This window comes from Entelurus aequoreus, linkage group LG10 (assembly GCF_033978785.1).
Source record: "Entelurus aequoreus isolate RoL-2023_Sb linkage group LG10, RoL_Eaeq_v1.1, whole genome shotgun sequence".
NCBI lineage: Eukaryota > Metazoa > Chordata > Actinopteri > Syngnathiformes > Syngnathidae > Entelurus > Entelurus aequoreus.
The window spans coordinates 20412474-20440034 of NC_084740.1; the positions used below are offsets into that span (position 1 = coordinate 20412474).

The 27561-nt window shown below is 38.2% G+C and overlaps 1 protein-coding gene across 1 annotated transcript in view; it reads left to right on the top strand.

Moving 5' to 3' along the window:
- LOC133658353 (inositol-trisphosphate 3-kinase C-like) overlaps positions 1 to 27561 on the top strand; it is an 82025-nt gene that overhangs the window by 10379 nt on the left and 44085 nt on the right. The window contains exon 2 of the mRNA XM_062060275.1: positions 23103 to 24160. Within this exon, the coding sequence (XP_061916259.1) occupies positions 23144 to 24160 (1017 nt within the window). The 5' untranslated portion in view covers positions 23103 to 23143. The remainder of the gene's footprint in view (positions 1 to 23102; positions 24161 to 27561) is intronic.

Consider the following 27561-nt stretch of genomic DNA (forward strand, 5'->3'; position numbering starts at 1 on the left):
CAGTTATTGTAACAAAAATAAATTTCTCCTTGGGGATAAATTCTGATTCATATTATTATTATTATTATTATTATTATTATTATTATCCCTTCTACTGCAACTGTTGTTGTTGTTAGATTAACGCGAGTCCCTACGCAGTTTGCGAATGTCTGCACAGTACTGTCTGTACTACGCACGCCCCCCCCAATTTTTTTTTGGGGGGGGGGGGGGGGGGTGATTCGGTGAACACATTTTTTGAACGAATCAATTTAAGGAACTTATTCTAGTGATTCAGTACAGTCAAAAGAACTGCCGATCCCATCACTACTATCTGCTCGACGCTGAAGCGCTGACTACATGCGCTCTGAATACGCACTGCTGATTGGCTGGTGACGCTCTGAATACGCACTGCTGATTGGCTGATAATGCTTCGTGTGTACCAATCAGATGGTTGTGTGGGTGGGACAATGCTGCGTGCTGAGACAGAGGCAGAAGGAGCGAAGCAGCTTGTTAAGACTTTAGCAGCTAAAGTTAGCTTTAGCTTAGAAACTCGTTCGGTACACCCCCGTACCGAACCGAAAGCCCCGTACCGAAACGGTTCAATACAAAACACGTACCGTTACACCCCTAGCAGATACAAATGACACATTCATGTTTTTGTGTAATGATGACAAAGTATGCTAACGCGGACGATTGACTAGTTGATGGTTTTCTTTTCAAATGTTCGTTCATAGCCGTTGTGCTGCTATGATAGGCCATTTCTGCTCGACACAGTGTGCATAGAACAACATTATTAGGCTGTGTATTGAAATACTTCCACACTTTTGACGACTTTTGGCGTGATTTTTCCCCCTCGCTCGCACCGCTCGCATCGTCTGCTTTGATCGTCTGCTTTGCGCTTCGCCATGACGGTAGTGTGACGTAAATATGCGACGCGTCGACGCACAAAAACGGCGTCGACGTATTTACGTAACTGATGACGTCGACTACGTCGACGCGTCGTTTCAGCCTTATTATGATGTAAAGGAGGGGTGGTTTTAATCAATGAAAGGGCATTTTATGACTTTTCTTAATTTGATTACATGCTATAGTATAATTTTATTGCATGTTTTTGTATCTCTTTAATTTAGGTAACCAGGGACTGCAGATGGAAATTAGCTATTTAGTTATAATCTGGTGCAGAACATATCTGTCTTTGAGCTTAAAGGCCTACTGAAATGAATTTTTTTTATTTAAACGGGGATAGCAGATCTATTCTATGTGTCATACTTGATCATTTCGCGATATTGCCATATTTTTGCTGAAAGGATTTAGTATAGAACAACGACGATAAAGATTGCAACTTTTGGTATCTGATAAAAAAAAGGCTTGCACCTACCGGAAGTAGCGTGACGTAGTCAGTTGAACATATACGCAAAGTTCCCTATTGTTTACAATGATGGCCGCATGAAGTGAGAGAGATTCGGACCGAGAAAGCGACAATTTCCCCATTAATTTGAGCGAGGATGAAAGATTTGTGGATGAGTAAAGTGCAAGTGAAGGACTAGTGGGGAGTTGAAGCTATTCAGATAGGGAAGATGCTGTGAGAGCCGGGGGTGACCTGATATTCAGCTGGGAATGACTACAACAGTAAATAAACACAAGACATATATATACTCTATTAGCCACAACACAACCAGGCTTATATTTAATATGCCACAAATTAATCCTGCATAAAAACACCTGCGTGTTTGTTATGCTAGCTCCTAGCTCCTCTGCTAGCTCCTAGCTCCATAGAACACGCCAATACAATTCAAACACCTGATCAACACACACAATCACTCAGCCCAAAAGACCGTTTACCTAACCCAAGGTTCATAAAGCTTATATATTTTTAAAAAGTTACGTACGTGACGCGCACATACGGTCAAGTTATCGAATGTTTAGCAGCCAAGGCTGCATACTCACGGTACCTGATATTCAGCTGGGAATGACTACAACAGTAAATAAACACAAGACATATATATACTCTATTAGCCACAACACAACCAGGCTTATATTTAATATGCCACAAATTAATCCTGCATAATAACACCTGCGTGTTTGTTATGCTAGCTCCTAGCTCCTCTGCTAGCTCCTAGCTCCATAGAACACGCCAATACAATTCAAACACCCGATCAACACACACAATCACTCAGCCCAAAAGACCGTTCACCTAACCCAAGGTTCATAAAGCTTATATATTTTTAAAAAGTTACGTACGTGACGCGCACTTACGGTACGGTACGTGTTATGCTAGCTCCTAGCTCCTCTGCTAGCTCCTAGCTCCATAGAACACGCCAATACAATTCAAACACATGATCAACACACACAATCACTCAGCCCAAAAGACCGTTCACCTAACCCAAGGTTCATAAAGCTTATATATTTTAAAAAAGTTACGTACATACGCAAAAAAAAGCCAAAGCTGCATACTCACAGTAGCACGTCTGCGTCTTTGTCATCCAAATCAAAGTAATCCTGGTAAGAGTCTGTGTTGTCCCAGTTCTCTACAGGCGTCTGTGTATCCAAATCAAAAGTCCTCCTGGTTAGAGTCTCTGTTATCCGAGTTCTTCCATCTTGACTGCATCTTTCGGGAATGTAAACAAAGAAGCGCCGGCTGTGTACTGTTGTGGCTGACTACGTTCGAAAAATACGTCCATTTCGCACCGACAACTTTCTTCTTTGCTTGCTTGGCTTCCTTCTCCATAATGCAATGAACATGATTGAAACAGATTCACGAACACAGATGTCCAGAATACTGTGGAATTATGAAATGAAAATAGAGCTTTTTCGTATCGGCTTCAATGTGGAAGGCATACCCGTGTTCGTCGGGCTACGTCACGCGCATACGTCATCCTCAGAGGCGTTTCGAACCGGAAGTTTAGCGGCAAATTTAAAATGTCACTTTATAAGTTAACCCGGCCGTATTGGCATGTGTTATAATGTTAAGATTTCATCATTGATATATAAACTATCAGACTGCGTGGTCGGTAGTAGTGGGTTTCAGTAGGCCTTTAATGTCTCTGTGCTCTGTCCCTTCAAATAAAGACTTAACTAAACTAAACTTTTATTGTCATCGCACAGGTGTACAACAAAACAAAGAAAAATGTAAAATGAACACTAATCTGATCGTAGTCATAACAAGACAATACTTGATTGAACAAGACAAACCAGAAAAAAAAACATAACATAAAAACAGGATAGTTGTATTGTACCAGTACAGACCCGCAGGAAGATGATAAGAAAAAAATGTCTGTACGCTGGAAGTAGGGTGTAACAGTACACAAAAATTTCGGTTCGGTACGTACCTCGGTTTAGAGGTTCATTTTCGGTACAGTAAGAAAACAACAAAATATAAATGTTTTGGTTATTTATTTACCAAATTTGTAAACAATGGCATAACATACATATACACACAGGGTCCATTGCCAGGGTTAATGTGGTCAACATATATAAAATAAAAACTAAATAAGATAAGGCTCAGAATGGTTTCTTAACAAAACCTTACAATGGCATAACATACATATACACACAGGGTCCATTGCCAGGGTTAATGTGGTCAACATATATAAAATAAAAACTAAATAAGATAAGGCTCAGAATGGTTTCTTAACAAAACCTTTCTTCATATAAAGTGCTTTTTTTGATTGATTGATTGAGACTTTTATTAGTAGATTGCACAGTACAGTACATATTCCGTACAATTGACCACTAAATGGTAACACTCCAATAAGTTTTTCAACTTGTTTAAGTCAGGGTCCACGTTAATCAACATTAAACTGCCTCAAGTTGTTGCTCAGATTAAATAAAATGACAAAACTTTTTTTCTACATATAAACAGTGCAACATTAAACAGTTTCAAGTCAACTCATCATGCTTAATTTATTACAGCATTTGGGAAGCCTGTAGTTGATTTTTATTATGTAAATGTTTTTTTTATCAAATAGTGGACTTGAAGTGGGTGTGGCATGGATGATTGTTTGGCGCCCAATAAAAGACTTGATGGAGGATTCTTCAAAAGCAAGGTTTCAGTCAGCAGATGTTAAAGTAGCATAAATCTACTGGAGCCTATTTAGGGCTATATAAATAAACATTGATTGATTGATTGATTGATGTGATAGCAGGGACCCTGCCATTCAAAACTAGGCTGCTCCATTACTAATGATTAATGTAACTATAGCTGAAAAAATAGTACAATAGCAATAGGAGAGACTATTCATCCCTGAACACCATTCATTTAACATAATGTCGTGTTTTGCTGCTTCAACACAGCTCAATCAACACAGAAAAAGGTAAAGTGAAATAACAGGCAGACAGGACTTTGCTGTCCGTAACACACACACACACACACACACACACACACACACACACACACACACACACACACACACACACACACACACACACACACACACACCGCAAAATGAGCTAACGTTACGCTAAAAGTGAATTAGCCTTCACCTCAAGCCAGGACTGCGAGCGAGCTGAGCTGCAGTTTATGTTTCTAGAATGTCAACGGGCTCATAGTGATGTTACTAGTAGTTGACTGGGAGGTGTTTATTATAATTTGGGGAGAGTCCGCTGCCTGATGCGTACCTGCTAAACACCTATCTGCTCGACGCTGGAGCACTGACACCATGCGCTCTGAATACGCACTGCTGATTGGCTGTTACCGCTCTGTGTGTAACCAATCAGATGGTTGTGTGGGTGGGACAATGCTGGGTGCTGCGGAGCACTGACAGAGACAGAGGCAGTACGAAGCGGAGCAGCTTGTTAAGACTTAAGCTTATCCGGCTACTTAATATGTTCGTGTAGAAACTCGTTCGGTACACCTCCGAACCGAACCGAAACCCCCGTACCGAAACGGTTCAATACAAATACACGTACCGTTACACCCCTAGCTGGAAGTGAACATTAATAAAGTTGCAGTATCATATTCATAAAGAGTTTTTAGGAGAATACTGTTGTAATATGGGAAAAGGGAATAAGGTTGTAATTTCAGTTATATAATAGTCATTTTATTCTATTAAAGTCCTAATATAATGAAAAAAGTCCTAATGTTATGTAATACAATTTTTTATTGACAAGAATAAAGAAGTCATAATTTATTATTATGACAGTACCGTATTTCCTTGAATAGCCGCAGGGGCGTTAATTAATTTAAAACCCCCTGTCACTCCTGCGTTTACCGGAAACCGGCGGGATGGCCGTGCATGCGGTAATTATTTTAAAACCTCTTCTCACTCCGGCGTTTACCAAAAGGAATCCATAAAATTTAGGCGTGCGCTTTGAGTGTGATGTAAGCATACCATCATGAAAAGCACATTTAATTAAAAAAACGTTATTATGGTCTTACCTGTACTTATAAATGGAGTCCATTTGCAGCTCCTTCTGACCAAAAGCATCGATAACTTGTTTATAGAAGTCTTCATTATTTTCTTTTTTCCGTTTTAAAAGTCTCTGTCTCGATGGAGATATTCCTTTAATTATTACCTCCTGCTCCCATTGAAAGTCCAGTTTAGAAAACTGTTTTATTTTAGATACCGGTATGTAATCCTCCTTGTTAAAAAAAAAAATCTCTTGCTGCGTGTGTTCACTTCTTCTGCGGTACCGGAAGTCGCAAGAAGGATCACTAGCGCGGCAGCGCCCTCTACCACCAGGAGGCGGGAGTCATTTAATGACTTATACAGTATTTCACACACGCAGCTACGGTATATTAATAAAACATAGATGCTTACTGTTCTCTTTAACATACTGTGCCGGTATTCAATAGCTTGGACCTTAAATCCTACTGAATAGCTCTTTATCTTTTTTCCTTTGTGCAATTGTAAACTACTGAAATCAGCTTCCTCCATTTTGAAGATGAGGACAGATGCGTCACTCGTGACGTAACGAATTTGACCCGGTGGAAGTTCTAGCCATATGCTAAATATTTTGCGAAACGAGTTTGACCCGGTGAAAATTATAGACATGCGATAATAAAATTAATATTTTGCAAAACGAATTTGATCCGGCTTCAATAATAAACCGGCGATAAGGCCAAGCATGCGTTAATTATTTTGAGAAACGAGTTTGACCCGGCAGTAATTCTAGACGTGCGAATACTATATTCCCTGCGCCAATTCAAGGAAATACGGTATATTGTACATTTAGAAAGAAGAAGACAAAAAAGGAAAGAAAGAAAACCACTGTGTACACAGTAATGTTAAAAACAATTGAGTTACAATAATAAAGTCCCAATTTTACTAGGTGAAAGTCATTATATTAGGGGGGAAATCATAATTGCTGGGTTTCATATGACGTCGCGTCTGATTTTTTTCTTCTTCGTGGCTTAATTCACATGATGGTAGAATTAAAACAAGTTAGAGTTTGAGCAGGAAATGCCGTTTTGCTGTTTTGTTCTTGGGTGTTCATATATATAGAGGTACTTTCGGAAACAAGCTTTTATAGACACCCGGAAGAAGTCGTTCATGAAGGTATGTAATAAAAGCAGGAAAAAGGAAAAGTGCTGAAAAAGAAATGGCTCTTAAAATGATCACTTTCATCATTTTGTGGAATACAATCGCACCGTGCTCATGTCACACTGATCACTTTGTAACATTTTGGTTTGAACATTTGATTTGTTTGAGATTATTTCTGTGTTTCTCTATCATATTAGTAGTGTTTTTGAGCAGAACTAAAGGTAAAGGAAGGACAATAGATGGCATGAGTTTGTGTTCTTTTGTAGTCACTATGCCTAAATATAACTACAAAGACCTGATTGTGCAAATAAACTAACGTCATGTTAAGTCCTAGCTAGAGATGTCCGATAATGGCTTTTTTACCGATATCCGATATTCCGATATTGTCCAACTCTTAATTACAGATACCAACCGATACCGATATATACAGTCGTGAAATTAACACATTATTATGCCTAATTTTTATATTATATTGTAGCGGCCCGGAAGAGTTAGTACTGCAAGGGATTCTGGGTATTTGTTCTGTTGTGTTTATGTTGTGTTACGGTGCGGATGTTCTCCCGAAATGTGTTTGTCATTCTTGTTTGGTGTGGGTTCACTGTGTGGCTGTCATGTCAGTGTGATCATGTTTTGTTTTAGTCATGTTCGGTTTTGTTTTTGGACTCTTTGTGCACTTTTGTTTGTTTTGTCACCATAGCAACCCATTAATTTTTACCTGTCATGTCACGCACCTGTTTCACGTTTCGAGTCACGTACCTGTTTTCACTGATCATGTCACTATTTAAGCCTGTCTGTTTCTGTTGTTCGTCCTGGTGACATTCTCTATCTATCCATCCATGCTACCCATGATATTCCTGCCACCATAGTTCCATGCCAAGTAAGTTTTGTTTATTAATGCCACAGTTAGTGTTTTTGTTCATAGTTTCTGCCTTTTGTGCAAGTTTTGTTTCATTAGCCAAGTTTTTGTACTTCCGCCTTGTGCACGCTTTTTGTTTATTCCTTTTTGTAGTCATTATTAAATCATGTACCCTCCTTCACGCCACGTATGGTCCAAATCATTTGCACCACGGGAGAACAAATCACGGCAAAGTCCAAGCCTTGACAGTGGCGCATATTTGTAACAGTGTTAACGTTGTTTATATGGTCACCCTCAGTGTGACCTGTATGGCTGTTGACCAAGTATGCCTTGCATTAATTCGTGATGAGAACAGCCGGTAGATATTATGTGACTCGGACGGCACGCACGCAAGGAAAATGCCTTTAAGGTTTATTGACACTCTGTACCTCTCCCTACGTCCGTGTACACAGCGGCGTTTTAAAACGTCATACATTTTACTTTTAGAAACCGATACCGATAATTTCCGATATTACATTTAAGAGCATTTATCGTCCGATAATATCGGCAGCCCGATATTATCGGACATCCCTAGTCCTAGCAATAAATATTGTAATTGTTGGTCCACTCCACTGTATTTTTGTTGTCGAAACTCAAGTGGAGGAGTTCAAGTACCTCGGAGTCTTGTTCACGAGTGAGGGAAGAGTGGATCGTGAGATCGACAGGCGGATCGGTGCGGCGTCTTCAGTAATGCGGACGCTGTATCGGTCTGTTGTGGTGAAGAAGGAGCTGAGCCGCAAGGCAAAGCTCTCAATCTACCGGTCAATCTACGTTCCCATCCTCACCTATGGTCATGAGCTTTGGGTTATGACCGAAAGGACAAGATCATGGGTACAAGCGGCCGAAATGAGTTTCCTCCGCCGGGTGGCGGGTCTCTCCCTTAGAGATAGGGTGAGAAGCTCTGTCATCCGGGAGGAGCTCAAAGTAAAGCCACTGCTCCTCCACATCGAGAGGAGCCAGATGAGGTGGTTCGGGCATCTGGTCAGGATGCCACCCGAACGCCTCCCTAGGGAGGTGTTTAGGGCACGTCTGACCGGTAAGAGGCCACGGGGAAGACCCAGGACACGTTGGGAAGACTATGTCTCCCGGTTGGCCTGGGAACGCCTCGGGATCCCCCGGGAAGAGCTGGACGAAGTGGCTGGGGAGAGGGAAGTCTGGGCTTCCCTGCTTAGGCTGCTGCCCCCGCGACCCAACCTCGGATAAGCGGAGGAAGATGGATGGATGGATGGATGGAAACTAAAAGCTTAGTTGTTGTGCAGAATCAATTATATGGTATAAAGTTTAAAGTCAAAATATTTCTAAAATTTACTGGTATAATAACAATATTACTAAAAAGTCAATACGATGTTTTTGTTCAAGTGAAGTTGCTATAATGAATAAAAGATTTGTATTTTCTCAGAATTAAGATGCGCATTTACGACAATAAATCCTAAATCAGAGGTGTTATAGAAAAAGTAATAATGTCTTGTGGTAAAGTTAGAATTTTACGATTATAAAGTCAAAATATGTTTTTTTTTTAATATAGAAGTGGGGGGTGTGGTGTCTTGCTGGGGGGTAAACAATATATGCTTTATCAGTATCATGATTCAAACCCTGCTTCGAAAAGCTGTGCACTGCAAAATGTGCTCTTTATAGCCATTAATCATGACTTCCTCATTTTTATTTATTAAAAAATAATCAACACAAAATGTTTTATTCATTTTTGTTTTGTAGATTAAAAAATGTGCTCCTGAGTTAATGTTGCTGATCAATTTTTAATTCATTATTATTTATTGAGTCTTATTTATTTTTATATTTCAGTATCAAATGGCCCAAGTCGGTCACAAAATGTTTATAGTTTAAATAATTATTTTGTTTTTGGTTTAATTTGAGGCACACATTAAATCTTTTATGTTACATACTAAAAAAGTAATGTTAATAACGTTATTCTTAATTGTAAGTTGATCTATATATTTTTTGTCTTTTTTGTTTTCTCCAACTTTAACAACAATACAGTGTTTTGCAGGGGTGTACAGTACTTACAACAATGTTATAGACAAGTGATACTCGGGGGGCGCAAAATGTTTTCTTCTTCTTTCTTCTTCTTCTTAAAAATCTACAATTTTACAAGAATAGAACAATTACATTACTAAATAAGTCTTGTTAAACTCTAATGAAAATAGTTGTATTGTAATATCAATGATGAATGTATAATATAAAACTAAAGCTGCAATATCATGATCAAAAATGTAAAGCGTTAAGAAGAAGATGTTGTCCTATTAGACCTAAACAAATAGGTAATAGTACTCTCATAATGCTCATTTTGACATTCAGTTGTTAAAATTTGACTTCTTTTTCATATACAGTGGTTTACTTTTTATCCTTTTTTTATTCATTGTGACACTGCACGTTGATTTCCTGTTTCTGTTCTGAGCTACAATGTACTATCAGGTGACTACTATTTTACATTACACTGGAGATGTTAGTGTACGTAAGTGTTAGGATTATAGTTAACGTGACTATGAGTTGATAATCCAGTTTTCTTTGAGCCATGTATAAAAGAAATACGTAAAGTAGCTAATTGCTGCTGCTTTAATGTAAATTACCATTAATTGCAGGCGCGCCTATTGTGATTCATTGAAATACTTCTTTATTTCCTGTAGCCTATTGAAGACAGAAAAGACAGTTTAGAAAAAGTGATGTTAACAGGAAAATTAGAGAGAACGAAAGCTCCAGGTCAACAACTGGAGAGCCCCGATAATCGATGTCTGCAAACAGGCCTAAAACTCCATGACGATGAGCCTTTTATTTAAATCTAGAATCAACCCATTGTCTTTTTATTTAGGTATTTCCTTATTAACTGACCTACAAGGCAAATCCAGCCCTTAAATAACATTAAACCTGAGTTTAGTTCAGAACTTTTGGAGTAGAGGACTAAAAAGAGCAAAAAAGGGCTGTCATATACAGCCTTTTGGACTAACCAAAATTTTAAAAGTAGGTCCTTGGAAAACAGCCAGTCAATCCTGTCACATAGAGGGCTTTTGACTCGTTTTGTAAGCATGTATTCAAAACATCAGAGCACTATTATAATACAACCCCTACGTTGAATGTAGAAAGTGCTATACAAGTAAACTCTCATTTGCCATTCAAAACCCATTTATCTGCTTTTTTCCTACAAAATTTAACAACTGAATGAAAATCATTCAAGACTGGTGATTCCATAATTTCCCAAGGGTTGTATGTCTGGGATCCATGTTGATGTCTCCTCGGATTCAGGCACACAGGGGAGAAAAACAAGCGTATTGGAGGCAAGAATTCAAGTGAAAACTGCAAACATTTTGTTCTTGCCTGTGAAAAATCGTTCCAATAAGAGTTTTGTAAAACGTTATTACAGAGTTCCTAAGATAGTCCATTATAAAGAGAAAAAAGTTCTTGAAACAACAACAAAAAACGCCAATAAATGTGGCTGCTGGTTAACCTATTACTCTCGTCAAATGAACACAAGTAGACAACACAATCAAATTTGTAATAAAACCTATTTATTGATTTATCTACTTTTTTATTCTTAATACAGTATACTTACACATGAGCGGTGTTGTTTAAGAAACTTCAATATGGTATGAATGTGTGTAATGTGTTGTAGAACGCATGATGCTAAATACAGCAGCACATTGGCTTACTAGTGCCCCACTTTCTGACTTTTGTTTTTTTTAGATAAAAGCCATCTCTCTGCTATATTTTTGCTTTTAATTGTGAGCAAAAGTTTTACAAAACCCAAAAGCAGTGAAGTTGTCACGTGTAAATGGTAAATAAAAAGAGAATACAATGATTTGCAAATCCTTTCCAAATTATATTCAATTGAATAGACTGCAAAGACAAGATATTTAACGTTCGATCTGGAAAACATTATTTTTTGTAAATATTAGCTCATTTGGAATTTGATGCCTGCAACATGTTTAAAAAAAAAAGCTGGCACAAGTGGCAAAAAAGAGTGAGAAAGTTGAGGAATGCTCATCAAAGACTTATTTGGAACATCCCACTGGTGAACAGACTAATTGGGAACAGGTGGGTGCCATGATTGGGTATAAAAGCAGCTTCCATGAAATGCTCAGTCATTCACAAACAAGGATGGGGCGAGGGTCACAACTTTGTCCACAAATGCCTGAGCAAATTGTTTAAGAACAACATTTCTCAACCAGCTATTGCAAGGAATTTTGGGATTCACCATCTACGCTCCGTAATATCATCAAAAGGTTCAGAGAATCTGGAGAAATCACTGCACGAAAGCCATGATATTACGCACCTTCAGGGGCAATGGACCCTCCTGAACCGCCTTCGCACAGGGGTTGGTTGCTTCAAAGCGTCCATGAAGAAGTGGGGCCTAACAGACAGTGCAGAGTAGGAGTGCGGGGAGCCTGAGCAGACTGCCGACCACATCATCACCACCTGTCCCCGGCATAGACCACATTCAGAGGAGGGCCTCTTCCAAGTGGGACCTGAGACGAGGGAGTGGCTACACGACACGAAGATGGACATATGAAGACGATACACGAAAGAAGAAGATGCACCTTCGATCCCTCAGGCGGTAATGCATCAAAAAGCGACATCAGTGTGTAAAGGATATCCCCACATGGGCTCAGGAACACTTCAGAAAACCACTGTCAGTAACTACAGTTGGTCGCTACATTTGTAAGTGCAACTTAAAACTCTACTATGCAAAGCCAAGGCCATTTATCAACAACACCCAGAAACGCCGCCGGCTTCGCTGGGCCCGAGCTCATCTAAGATGGACTGATGCAAAGTGTAAAAGTGTTCTGTGGTCTGACGAGTGCACATTTCAAATTGTTTTTGGAAACTGTGGACGTCGTGTCCTCCGGAACAAAGAGGAAAAGAACCATCCGGACTGTTCTAGGCGCAAAGTTCAAAAGCCAGCATCTAAAGTTAAAGTACCAATGATTGTCACACACACACTAGGTGTGGTGAATTGTGTCCTCTGCATTTGACCCATCCCCTTGTTCCACCCCCTGGGAGGTGAGGAGAGCAGTGAGCAGCAGCGGTGGCCGTGCCTGGGAATCATTTTTGGTGATTTAACCACCAATTCCAACCCTTGATGCTGAGTGCCAAGCAGGGAGGTAATGGCTCCCATTTTATAGTCTTTAGTATGACTCGGCCGGGGTTTGAACTCACAACCTACCCATCTCAGGGCGGAAACTCTAACTCTAGCCTACTAGGAAATAAGTTTCCTAGTGGCCTACTAGGAAATAAGTGGGTGTATTACCTGCCTAGTGGCAGGTAATACACAGGTATTAGTACCCAAGGCATGGGTAACTTACACATCTGTGAAGGCACCATTAAGGCTGAAAGGTACATACAGGTTTTGGAGCAACATATTTTGCCATCTAAGCAACGTTATTTGCTTATTTCAGCAAGACAATGCCAAGCCACATGTTACAACAGCGTGGCTTCATAGTAAAAGAGTGTGGGTACTAGACTGGCCTGTCTGTAGTCCATACCTGTCTCCCATTGAAAATATGTAGCGCATTATGAAGCCTAAAATACCCCAACGGAGACCCCGGACTGTTGAACAACTTAAGCTGTACATCAAGCAAGAATGGGAAAGAATTCCACCTGAAAAGCTTCAAAAATGTGTCTCCTCAGTTCCCAAACGTTTACTGAGTGTTGTTGAAAGGAAAGGCCATGTAACACAGTGGTAAAAATGCCCTTGTGACAACTTTTTTTCAATGTGTTGCTGCCATTAAATTTAAGTTAATAAATAGATAGTACTTTATTGATGCCTTCAGGAGAGTTCCCTCAGGAAAATTCAAAATTATTATTTGCAAAAAAGTTTGAACATTAAATATCTTGTCTTTCCAGTCTATTGAATTGAATATGAGATGAAAATTATTTGCTAATCATTGTATTCTGTTTTTATTTACCATTTAAACAACATGCTAACTTCACTGGTTTTGGGTCTTGTACAATGATAGCTAATTATGATGGTAATTTACGTCATTATGTACTAAAAGTCGTAAGAGGGCGGGATATAATGTTTAAAACACATTGGAAAGTTGGCGTCTTCCAGGCATGAAGGTTGCAAACAGTCCCTTTAATGCAACAACAATCTTTCAATGCGTTTTTGTTTGTTTGTTGTCCATCCATCCATCCATTTCCTACCGCTTGTCCCTTTTGGGATCACGGGGGGTGCTGGAGCCTATCTCAGCTGCATTCAGGCGGAAAGCTGAGTACACCCTGGAGAAGTCGCCACATCATAACAGGGCCACACATATAGACAGACAACATTCACACTGTTGTAACAATTTATTTTCCTTTATGATGACTATCTTAGGAAGTCCAAAGTAACTTTTACCAACATCACCCTTGGAACACTTTCCAAAGGCGAGAACTGAGCATGTCCGCAGCATTTTCCGTCTGCTTTCCATTGACTTAAAAAAAATTAAAAAATAAAATAAAAAGTGAAGTTAAATTATATCTGGCTTATATACTCACCTCCTAAAGCTTTATAATACACTGACACCAGCGCAGCCAGTGCTAAATAAACAGTAGCTATGTTGAATGTTTGCCCCCCAAATCAAATCTGGAAGTGCACCTATCGGTCACGTGCTTGCAACCCAGCAATAGAATATATTTTTTATTATTGTTTTTGCTGTCATTGACGGATCTTTGACTTATGTTTTAACAGTGTATCACTAAAACCATTAGAGCGCTACTGTCACAAAAACTTTGACTAGCATTTTTTGCAGTAGACTCCTAAAACCATTAGAGCGCTTCTGTCATAGGGAGCCGGGGTTTCTTGACCTTTTTGACCTCAGGGCCTAACTTTTCCACTACATAGGGGCCCGGGATCCACTCAAATATCAACACTGAATTAGTAATCGTACTCAATAATTATATTATCTAATCTACTTAAAGGGGAACTGCACTTTCTGAGGAATTTTGCCTATCATTCACAATCTTATGTAAGACAGAACAAATACGATTTTTTTTTTTTTATACATTCTAAATATTAAATAAATGCAATCAAAAATCTGCTTACAATGGAGCATATGGGAATCGCTTTATTCTGCCTATAAAAGCCCTTAAAAACATCCAAACACTTTCCATTATTGTTTTATATACATGATGCAAGTATCTATGTAATGTAGTAATGGACACATTTATAATAACATTTAATATTTATGTATTTTGATCATTTTAAGAATTAATTTCATCCTGACGTTCGCTTTTTTCCCCCACTACATCACTGATTTCTACTCAATGCAGACTTCATGAGAGTCAACAAACATAATACAAATTATTATATATTATAATAATGTGTATATATAATTTACATTATATATACAAATTATTATAGTATATAATAATACAAATAAAAACAAATTGCAACACGGAACGACACAGGAAGTCCTTCATACCGATAGCCATCAGACTGTATAATGCATATGTTCCCTTTGACTGTACATGTACTGTAAATGTATAATGTATTTATTAGGGGTGTGGGAAAAATCGATTTGAATTCGAATCGCGATTCCCATGTTGTGCGATTCAGAATCGCTTCTCATTTTAAAAAAATCTATTTTTTCATTTCATTTTATTTTTATTTTTTTTAAATTAATCAATCCAACAAAACAATACACAGCAATACCATAACAAAGCAATCCAATTCCAAAACCAAACCCGACCCAGCAACACTCAGAACTGCAATAAACAGAGCAATTGAGAGGAGACACAAACTCGACACAGAACAAACCAAAAGTAGTGAAACAAAAATGAATATTATCAACAACAGTATCAATATTAGTTACAATTTCAACGTAGCAGTGATTAAAAATCCCTCATTGACATTATCATTAGACATTTATAAAATAAAAATAAAAAAGAAACAATAGTGTCACAGTGGCTTACACTCATAAGCTTGACAACACACTGTGTCCAATATTTTCACAAAGATAAAATAAGTCATATTTTTGGTTCATTTAATAGTTAAAACAAATTTACATTATTGCAATCAGTTGATAAAACATTGTCCTTTACAATTATAAAAGCTATTTACAAAAATCTACTACTCTGCTTCCATGTCAGCAGACTGGGGTAGATCCTGCTGAAATCCTATGTATTGAATGAATAGAGAATCATTTTGAATCTGGAAAAAGTCGTTTTTGAATCGAGAATCGTGTTGAATTGAAAAAAATCGATTTTGAATCGAATCATGACCCAAGAATCGATATTGAATCGAATCGTGGGACATTCAAAGATTCACAGCCCTAGTATTTATATTATTCACATGTGAATAATGCTGTATAATAGACTGTATTATGTTATTCACATGTGAATAATGCTGTATAATAGACTGTATTTATATTATTCACATGTGAATAATGCTGTGTAAGAGATTGTATTTATATTATTCACATGTGAATAATGCTGTATAATAGACTGTATTTATATCATTCACATGTGAATAATGCTGTATAATAGACTGTATTTATATTATTCACTTGTGAATAATGCTGTATAATAGACTGTATTTATATTATTCACATGTAAAAAAAATACATACGTGTTTATTGTCTATTGTGAGCGAACAGTGGTGCTGAATTTCCCCAAGGGATCAATAAAGTACTTTCTATTCTATTCTATTCTAATAAAACATTACTTACTGTACAATGTCTGCTGTCATTAGGATGCCGACTGATAGAATCTTGTTATATTCGAATTTTCACTTTAATCATAATTTTTGCGCCTAAAGGGTATCTGCACTTTTTTGGGGCATTTTGCCTATCGTTCACAATCATTATGAGGGACAAGAACACCATTTTTTTTGGCATTCCAACATATAAAATCGGCTCCTTCTTGGCGGTTAGCAATGCAGCTTATGAGAGCCATCCATTATACCTCCTAAATGACTTTAAAAATGCATTCAAAAACCGTCAACAATACTTCATGTACGTTCCATAACCTGTATAGCAAGGAAGCTGTAGCGACATAGTTATTGCAAGAGCGAACACTGAGGAACTCTTTTTCTAGCGTATTAACACATCGTATTAGCCGTAGAAGCTAACTACAGCAAGACAGTGTTTCCCATAAACTGCCAAGATACCTGTGGCGGTGGGGGCGTGACTATGGGCGTGGTCACCATGACATCATTGAGTGATTTGCATAATTTACTACAATGATATGATTTTCTCTAAAAAGGCTCAAAAAAATGTATACTTACTAATTAATAATAACAGTTTTGTTTTAAACGTCCATCCATCCATCCATCCATCCATTTTACAATATAATTACAACACTTTATGTACATATTTATATATAGATTTGAACAAGAAGTTATTCACTGAAATATATTTATTAATTGTGGTTCTTACAAAAAATATATCTTATAAAAATATAAAAGCTAAAATGTCTCTTAAAGCTCTGCCCCTTTAATTAGTGCCTACTAAATTATTTATAGCCTACTACTACAACCATATTATTTACCAGCAACATAAAGTGAAACAGAGGCAGAGGTGTCCTGCCACAGTCAGTAACAAATAAACAGAAAACAGTACTGGTGGTAGATAGACACAAAGCTTCATCAAACATCTGATCCACTGAACAAAGAGCTCCAAAAATCTTGATCCTACACTTCTCTTTTGTAAAGTAAATCTGAACAGCCAATATGGGCATCTACATCAACTATATGATTTACCTGAGAAGCTTGACAGGACACAAAAAAATAAATTAAATTAAATTAAAAAATTAAAAACATTTTTTTTTTGTGGCGGCCTTAATTCTTTCGTGGCGGGCCGCGACAAATAAATGAATGTGTGGGAAACACTGCAAGAGATAAGCGAGCTTCTACGTCGGCACGAAACACGTTTGAGTTTGTAATGCACAACAATGTGATAAGATACCAATCTGTACTGACTGAAAAACACACAAAATCACATTACAGTATCTGTAAAGTATCATCCCACATTTCATGTTTTGTTTGTACACAGCTTGCTCGACAGCATATGCACTGTAGTGTACGCTGATGTGCCGCATGTATCATGAGCAATACACTGTAAAAAAAAATCTGATTTTTATGGTTAATTTACTCTAAATTTCTACTGTAATTTTTCTATTTTTTTTAAATAGTTTATAAAACTGTAGAATTGAAGACATTATCTGTAAATAAACAATCCGCCTGTTATTTTAAGTAATATGCCAGTAATGGGACGGTGTGGCAGCAATCGGAGGGTTGCTGGTTACTGGGGTTCAATCCCCACCTTCTACCATCCTAGTCATGTCCGTTGTGTCCTTGGGCAAAACACTTCACCCTTATTCCTGATAGGTGCTGGTAGCGCCTTGCATGGCAGCTCTCTCCATCAGTGTGTGAATGTGTGTGTGAATGGGTGAATGTGGAAATACTGTCAAAGCGCTTTGAGTACTTTGAAGGTAGAAAAGCGCTATACAAGTACAACCCATTTATCATTATCATTTATAATGACAAAATATGTATATTTGTATTTTTTTTTCAGAAAAATAGCAAATTAATTATACATAGCATTTTCTGTTTTCTTAAATTACTTTCAAATTCATGTAAAATTACAGTAATTATCTTTCATTAAATATGTAGCTTGTTATATAAAAGTCTATGTCCATACTAACAATAGAATAAAGGTATTTTTCTGCAGAACTGTTTGCATCGTCACTTTATTAAAGGTGGTTGATCTTAACAATTCAGAAAAAATCTGTAAAATAATGGTATTTTTCTGTAGAACTGCCAGCATTTTCACTTCATTAAAGGTGTTTGATCGTAATAATTTGGAAAAACTCTGTAGAATAATAGAACAAAGGTATTTTTCTGCAGAACTGTTTGCATCGTCACTTTATTAAAGGTGGTTAATCTTAATAATTTAGTAAAAATCTGTAAAATTACGATATTTTTCCGCAAAATGTTTCATGAAAATTTCTGTGAATATAATGTTTTTGATCATTATTTGTTTTACAATGTTTTACTTTAATGTTATGGTTTTCGTTTGGCAGCCATAGCTGCCAGTAGATGACCGTTTTTTTACAGAATTTTTTTTTACAGTGTAGTATAGTGATTTACTCGATGGACAGTTGTCCAGCTGGCCGGGGATGTGTCCAGTTGATTTGGGTAAACAATCCATTATTTTGGCATAGTTTGGCTCAAAGTTCGCTCTCTCGGCTTCCGTCGGCTCAAACGTTTCAACCTCTTCTTCGTGCTTGCTTCAATAAGCAGTAGTTCATCCTCCCTATATTTAGTTTGAATAAGATAAGGTTGTCAATGCTAATTTGTCCAAAAATATTCGTCTTCACTGTCTGTGCTGCTATGGAAACGGAAATAAATGTGCAGCTAAAGAATTAGTTCCTGCTGTGCATAAAATGACCAAAATATGGTAAATATTGTACATATTACATTTTGTTATAATTGTGTCTGTTATTACATTATATGTGTGTATATAAAACGTTGATGCAGAGTTTTGAAGTTGTTTAAGATGGCTTCAAATGCTACAATGTTAACGCTCATTAGCCGCATCTTGCGAACGTTTTTTCTCATCTTCAAAATCCTAAATAAAAGACGTGTGTTCTTGTCTCTCATAATGATTGTGAATGAAAAAAGTGCAGATCCCTTTTAAGAAATTTCTCTATAACTTAAGATCCAGACTTTTGTTTGTGTGTTTCTTTTGTTTGATATTGTCTTTACTGCCACAAGTGGTGGAAAATTGTATTACAACTGAGTATTAATGTTTTTTTTGTCCGGCGCTTGCGGCCCAACAATGGGCCACAGCCCTATGGTTAAAAAACACCGATATAGAGGAGATTTTATTAGTGTGGTTGTAGTCAATTCCTAAAAATATCTGAGCGCTCATGTCATTTGACTAGCGTTTCTGCAGTGGATTACTAAAACAATAAGAATGCTCTTGTCACAGAAACCTTGACTAGCATTTTTTAGTAGACCCTCAAAACTTCATCATAGCACTCCTGTTAAATATATGATTTTTGACTAGTGTTTTTGTAGTAGATTCCTAAAGCCAGCAGGAATGTTGTACAGAGGATCTTTGACTAGTGTTTTTGAAGTAGATTTTTACAAACATCATTTACCATGAATTGATTAACGTGGACCCCGACTTAAACAAGTTGAAAAACTTATTCGGGTGTTACCAATTAGTGGTCAATTGTACGGAATATGTACTGTACTGTGCAATCTACTAATAAAAGTTTCAATCAATCAATCAAGCACGCTCCTGCCATTAAAGCATCTTTAACTAGCGTTTTTGTAGTAGATTTCTAAAAACATCAGAGCACTTCTGTCACTGATGGATCTTTGACTAGTGTTCCCTTGGATCTTCTGTATTGGTGAAGTAAAAGTTTTGAGACATCATAGACTTGCATTGACAATGTTACGCAAAATAACAAGAAAATTAAAAGGAAAATTCCAACCCCTGATACTTTGTTTTCTGAAATACGTGGCCAGAGGGTAAACTTTGGAGATGTAGTGTCTATACACAGGACAGCAGTGTTACATTGTGAAGTCTGACTGTTTAAAAAGAATTAAATACGTACATCTACTTATTTCAGCCTATTAATCTTCCTCAGGGAATTATATTTGTTTAAATCAGGGGTGTCAAACTGGTTTTAATTGCAGTTATGGCTGCCCTCAGAGGGCGGTTTGTAACAACGAAAAAATATATAAGTAGTACCTATGAATTTGATTATCATTTATATTTTTGACATACGCTGTAAAAAAAAATCTGCAGATTTTACAGTAAAAAACTGGCAACTCAGTCACCAGAATTATACTGCAAAACAGTGTTTTTTTTATACCATACTATTGTAAATTTTTAAAAAGTACTTCTCTTTTTGTACAGTAAAAAATGGCAAATCAATCCCTAGAATTTTACCGTTATTTACAACATTACAACAGTAAATGGAAAAAAACAGTACAACTTTTTAAACATTATAGTCTGGCAGATTGGTCACCAGGATTTTTATGTAAAATTGACAGTGTTTTTTTACAAAATATTACTGGAAATGAAAAAAGGTTTTTTTTCCATTTAAATTCTGGCAACTGAGCTGCCAGTTTTTACTGTAAAAAAATGTGGTGCTGTTTATTCAACAATAATAAACCATACAAACTACAACTGTAGATTTTACAGTAAAGAACTGTCCGCTCAGTCGCCAGAATTTTACTTTTAAGTTTATTTTTACATTTACAGTAATATGCGATATTAACACTGTGATTTAAAATATATACTGTCATTTTTACAATTTGATGGGTAACTTGTTTTAAAATCATAAGTCAAGCAGATATTTAAGCATTTATTTTCATGATAATGCAAAGTATGATAATATAATTTGTTGCAATATTGGATGATAAAGTTTAGACTTGATTCAATTTAAAGCAGTACATTTATTGTTCTTTGTCAAAATGTAAAAAAGTAATACTTTGACGTATTTTGCAGGCCATATAAAATGACATGGCGGGCCAAATGTGGCCCACAGGCCTTGAGTTTGACACCTTTGATTTTACTAAACATGCCTTTTTAAAAGAGCTATTTTTTGGGGGGATATTTGTGTAATCAAGTAAATGTTCACTTCGAAGTAGTAGTGAAGTCTCCCTGCTTCCTCAGTGACTTTAAGCAGGAAGGCTGAAGGAAGGATGTGAGAATTTCCGAGGTTGGACAGTATGACTAATGCTTTGCTTATTTCAGCCTATTAATCTTCCTCTGGGAATTATATGTTTAAATCAGGGGTGTCAAACTTGTTTTAATTGCAGTTATGGCTGCCCTCAGAGAGCGGTTTGTAACAGCGAAAAATATATAAATTGTTCCTATGTATTTGATTATCATTTATAGTTTTGACATACGCTGTAAAAAAAAATCTGCAGATTTTACAGTAAAAAACTGTCAACTCAGTCACCAGAATTATACTGTAAAATAGTGTTTTTATAACATACTATGGTAAATGAAAAAACAGTACTACTGTTTTTTTACAGTAAAAAACTGGCAGATCAATCTCCAGAATTTTACTGTATAATATACTGTTATTTACAACATTTTACAGTGAATGGAAAAACAATAGTACTACTGTTTTTTTAAACATTCAAATCCGGCAGCTTGGTCGCCAGAATTTTTATGTAAAATTGACAGTGTTTTTTTAATAACATAGTACTGGAAATGGAAAAACAGTGCCTCTGTTTTTTATTTAGATTCTGGCAACTGAGCTGCCAGATTTTACTGTAAAACAATGTGGTGCTGTACATTTTACAGTAAAGAACTGGAAGCTCAGTCGCCAGAATTTTACCGTAAAAAACAGTGGTGGAGTTTTTTTTTTTACATTTACAGTAATATGAGAATTAAAAAAATATGTAATTTTTACAAATTGTTTTGAACTCATAAGTCAAGCAGATATTTAAGCATTTCTTTTTATTTTATTTTATTTTTAAACTTTTCAATGTTTTTTTTTTTTTTTTTGTTAAAATAAAAATATCCATCCATCTATTTTTTACCGCTTGTCCCTTTTGGGGTGGCGGGGGGTGCTGGAGCTTATCTCAGCTGCCTCCGATGAGGTAGCGACTTGTCCATGGTGTACCTCGCCTTCCGCCCGAATGCAGCTGAGATAGGCTCCAGCACCCCCCGCGACCCCAAAAGGGACAAGCGGTAGAAAATGGATGGATGGATATTTTTATTTTAACAAAAACATTGAAAAGTTGAAAAAAGTTAAAGTACCACTGATAGTCACACACACACACTAGGTGTGGTGAAATTACCCTCTGCATTTGACCCATCCCCTTGTTCACTCCCTGGTAGGTGAGGGGAGCAGTGAGCAGTACCGGTCCGTGGATCGATTGGTACCGGGCCACACAAAAAATTTAAAAAAAAATAAAAAAGTTTTTTTTATATTAAATCAACATAAAAAACAAAAGATACACTTACAATTAGTGCACCAACCCAAAAAACCTCCCTCCCCCATTTACACTCATTCGCACAAAAGGGTTGTTTCTTTCTGTTATTAATATTTCTGGTTCCTACATAATATTTTAATGTAGATCAATACAGTCTGCAGGGATACAGTCCGTAAGCATGCATGATTGTATTTTTCTATGACAACATCCCCCCGTCCGTCGAATTTTCAAGCGTTGACCGGTCCGCAGTTAGAAAAAGGTTGGGCACCACTGATTTAACCCCCAATTCCAACCCTTGATGCTTAATGCCAAGCAGGGAGGTACAGCTCCCATTTTTGACAGTCTTTAGTATGACTCAGCCGGGGTTTGAACTTATAACCTACCGATCTCAGGGCGGACACTCTAACCACAAAGCCACTGAGCAGGTTTAAAGAGTATGATAATATTGGATAATATTCAAGTGTAAAACTGATTCAATTTAAAGCAGTATATTTATTGTTTTTTGTCAAAATGTAAATAAGTAATACTTTATTGACGTATTTCCTGGTGTTCGCGGGCCATATAAAATGATTTGGCGGGCCAAATCTGGCCCCCAGGCCTCGAGTTTGACACTTGTGATTTTAATAAACAAGCCTTCTGTAAAAGTGCAATTATTTGTGTAATCAAGTAAATGTTCACTTCAGTGTAGTAGTGAAGTCTCACTGCTTCCTCAGTGGCTTTAAGCAGGAAGGCTGAAGGAAGGATGTGAGAATTTCCGATGTTGGACAGTATGACTAATAATGCTTTGCTGTACTGTACTGTACTGTCACGATGCATAAGGTTTCAACTTTTTTATCTTCGTAACCAACAGCCAGGGTGTGTCAGGAGCTGCTCCCTTCTACGGCGAGCGGGATGGGCCAAACTCGCTCAACTCCCTCGCATGGCACCATTACCCCCGGCGGAGCGCTGTGGAAAGCAAGCCAGGCGACCCGCTCGCTCGACAGCCGCAGATTAGGGAGCGGGAGAAAGCGTCGACCCCTCCGGCTGCACGGGAACCTAATGAAAAAACAAGCCTTGTCGTGTTTGGGAAGGAGAAAGCGAGACTCCAGCCCGACGAGAGAGGAGCAGAACTGCGGAAACGCAGCCGAAGAAGCAGCCGAACGCAGAGAGGGAAAGTTACCCAGAGACGAGGCTGTGCCCGCGGCAGAGGAGCAGTGGGTCGCCGCGGGTTGCTTTTTGGAGGCATCGCAGGGCCAAGATGCAAGCAGTCAAGCGGGTGTTGGAAGGACGGTTGATCCGTCCCATGTGTTAGGTATTAATAGGCGGAGTGGCGAAGATAGAGCTGCGGGCTTCCAGGAGACGATAGCCGGGCAGGAGGACCATGCATCGGACGCCATGGAAGAGCAGCAGCTGCGGGGAAGCAGCCAGCATTGCATAGGAGGGCTGAGCGGGACTGGGGGGGACACTTCGCGGACTTGTTCAAGCTTAGATGCGGTTGTGGACAGTGGGGTGTTGAAAGTGAATGATTTGATGACAAGTGCCGAAGACGGAAACACCGTAGCGGATATCGGAATGCAAATCGACACTGATGAGCCTCCTCGTATTCGAACGTTCCCTGGGACCATACCGAAACTAATCATCACGCGGGACCCCAGCCCCAGTCGGACCCAGGAGTCGCCCAACCAGCTCACCTTCCGCAGCGGGTCCTCCTTCGAGCTTCACCCGGACGACGAGTCTCCCTGCTCTGACAGCGGCTGCGGAGGGTCCCCGTTTCTGATGCGGTCGCCGAGGAAACTGTCCAACTCCTCTTCCATCGGCCTGTCTTCGGTCTCATCCTTTGAGGAGTCCGAGGACGACTTCGCCGGCAGCGACATCGAGTCCAGCCTGTCTCCGACCAGGTCTTCGTGTAGCCCGGACGATGGCTCAGCGGTGAGTGCCCTCTTTACCCATACCTACACAGCGAAACCTGGGGTGTTATTTCAACTCAAATCGAGTTAAAATCAACACTTTTGCTGAGTTTATATGTTTTTTAATAAAAAATAACACTTTCAATAGTGTTTTTAAAAAAAAACTCATTAATTGTGTTAATATTTGACACTTTCTGTGTTGTTTTGACACACACGTGTATTTTTAACACTGAATTGTGTTATTCCTTTTCACTATTAAGTGTTACATTTTAACCATTTTTTTTTGTTGATTGACACAAAAGTGTCTTTAGCACTAAATTCTGTCATTTCTTTTTCACTGTGAATGTCACAAATTGACACTACTAGTAGGAAGGAATAGCAGTGTAAAAACACACTTTAATGGTAAATGGGTTGCACTTGTATAGCGCTTTTCTACCTTTTTTAAGGAACTCAAAGCTCTTTGACACTATTTCCACATTCACCCATTCACACACACATTCACACACTGATGGCGGGAGCTGCCATGCAAGGCGCTAACCAGGACCCATCAGGAGCAAGGGTGAAGTGTCTTGCTCAAGGACACAACAGACGTGACTAGGATGGTAGAAGGTGGGGATTGAACCGGGAACCCTCAGGTTGCTGGCACAGCCACTCTCCCAACTGCGCCACACCGTCCCCCATACTTTTAATGTATCATAAAACATTAAAAGTGGTATTTCACATTCAAATTAAAGTATAAAAACGATTTTACTAAATGTGAAAATACTTCAAGACACCTGCAAAGCTACAGAAAGTTATGAACACCATTATGCCATACATTTCTTAACTATCTGTGTGTGTATAGATGTTCAAATGTGTTGACACACAAGACTTAGTGATCAAGTATCTTAGAATCTTATTTATTCAGGACAAAAATACTTACAGAGCCATGGAAATTGGGTACAACTGTATTGACACATTTACATTGTAAATAATAGTACAATGCTCATTTCCACCATATGCACTTTGTAAGTCAAAAAGGCTTGTACGTAAAAAGAAGGTCTGCTCTGATGACACTCTGCTCGTCACTTTCAAACACTTGGCAGGCATGAAAATGTTCACTAAAATGATCTACAACAATCTTGTTCACCAGGAAGAGTACAACACTATCGACAACAAGTTATTGTTATTGTTGGGCAGTGGACCACCATTGTTGTCATTTTGCACTTAAAGTTGGTGTAGTTCGCTGAAATGCTCAGCTTTGTTTTCGTAATCACTGTTATACATACTGTATGACAAACATATTCATGTAAAAAAGAAGACTATACTGTGATACTTTAACCCATGAGTTCATTTGTGATTCAAAACATTAATAACTTAAATTGATGCCTGCCATTGAAATACAGTAAAAAAAACTATTTAATTGGTGCTGAAACAGCCTGTTTCTCAAAATACTACAGTAGTAAGTCGGGGTACTCTGGGGTAATTTGAGGTAGACTTGCCACTGTTTTAGATTGTGATGACTAATACTACTAGACACACCTGCACAGGGGCATAAAAGCACATGGTACAACTGCTGCCTGCGGGAATGTTGTTCTGATATCACATTTGTCCCATGTTAACTAAAATTGACCAGGGGAAGAACACACCAGCTGTAAAGTGAATTACTTCCTCAGTTAGCTTTAAGAGTTACTGTAGACTACAGGAGAGGAAGGCATTTAAGCCACATATCACAGCCAGTTAACCCAGATCTATCTAAAGTTTCCACTGCCAACATCATCTGTGGTAATAACCGCAGCATTACTTTGTCATCGACAAGGAATTTAACACAGTACAATGATGACTTTAACTGCAAACAAGAAACACAAAAATCAACACATCCTTTCTTCGTCATAAACCAGTCAGTATGTGTACATGCACTTCAGACTTCTCAAATAGTTTGGTTTTGAATAAGCCCTCTACAGACCATGGGAACACCTTAATCCAATCGTGTTGGGTTTTTGAAAAATCGGACTAACACACCTGGATTATGCGATTGGAAACCAGCTCTCTCGAGGGGCGGTGTGCTGCAGGAGAGGACCCTTAGTATCACACATGCGCCAGTCTCAATGCGCGGTAAACATACTTGCCAACCTTGAGGCCTCCAAATTCGGAAGATTGGGGGGGGGGGGGGGGGGTGTTAAGGGGGGAGGAGTATATTTATAGCTAGAATTCACTGAAATTTAATTATTTCTTATATATATACATATATATAAAATAAAATAAATACTTGACTTTCAGTGAATTCTAGCTATATATATATATATATATATATATATATATATATATATATATATGTATTTTATTATATACTGTATATATATATATATATATCAGTGGCGTGCAGTCACTAGAGGCAGGGGAGACACGGCCTCACCTGCCATCATGGAAAGAAAAAAAAAGGAAAAAGAAAAAAAATTAATTAAATTGTTATATGTATCCAGTGATTATACTAAAGTTATTTTCCATTTAACTTCACCAGTTTTAGATTATTTTTATTTTTATTTTCACATTTTCCGTTCAAATACTGAGAAGAGACGGTGCGGTGATCAGCAGCCAGTTGAGGCACGTCACTGCGTTGTGCCTCAACATGGATTGTGCGCAATGACTCGGCTAACTGCTGGCCTGCTGTGCAGTGAGACCGTATTGCTATATGAATTATATTATACATTTCCATAGTTTAGTTAGCTGAGGTATATAATGTACAGTGTATTTTGTCAACAACTGTATGTGTGTAACGTATTTCTTGTGCTGAGCGATCATAAAACTGGAGGCTCGTCTCATAACCCCGCCTCCTGGTGCCAAGCATCTCCGCCGCAGAAAACACCGCCCGACGGGAGCGCCACACCAACCAAAGCCCACACCCAAACCCTCCACGTGCAAGACCGAATCCACCCAAAAAAAGTCACTTAACAAGAAGCCAAAAAGTGCAAAAACAACAATGCTTGCGCGGCGCTCCGTAGGAGCCGTGAACAGGGACACAACATTAGGTACACCTGCAGACTGCTGCGCGGATTTCATATTTCATTCATTCACAACTCTTCCAACACGAACACCACTGCTCCCGCACTTATAAGTAAAGGTAAGACCATAATAAAGTTTTTTTTATTAAATGTGCTTTTTTGTGTGCTACAGTTTGTAAGTGTAAAGTTAAAGTACCAATGATTGTCACACACACACTAGGTGTGGTGAAATTTTTCCTCTGCATTTGACCCATCCCCTTGTTCACCCCCTGGGAGGTGAGGGGAGCAGTGGGCAGCAGCGGCGCCGTGCCTGGGAATAATTTTTGGTGATTTAACCCCCAATTCCAACCCTTGATGCTGAGTGCCAAGCAGGGAAGAATGCTGGTATGAGCTTTTAAACATAACCCGTTAACTGCTGCCAATCAAATGGTGAATAAGATAC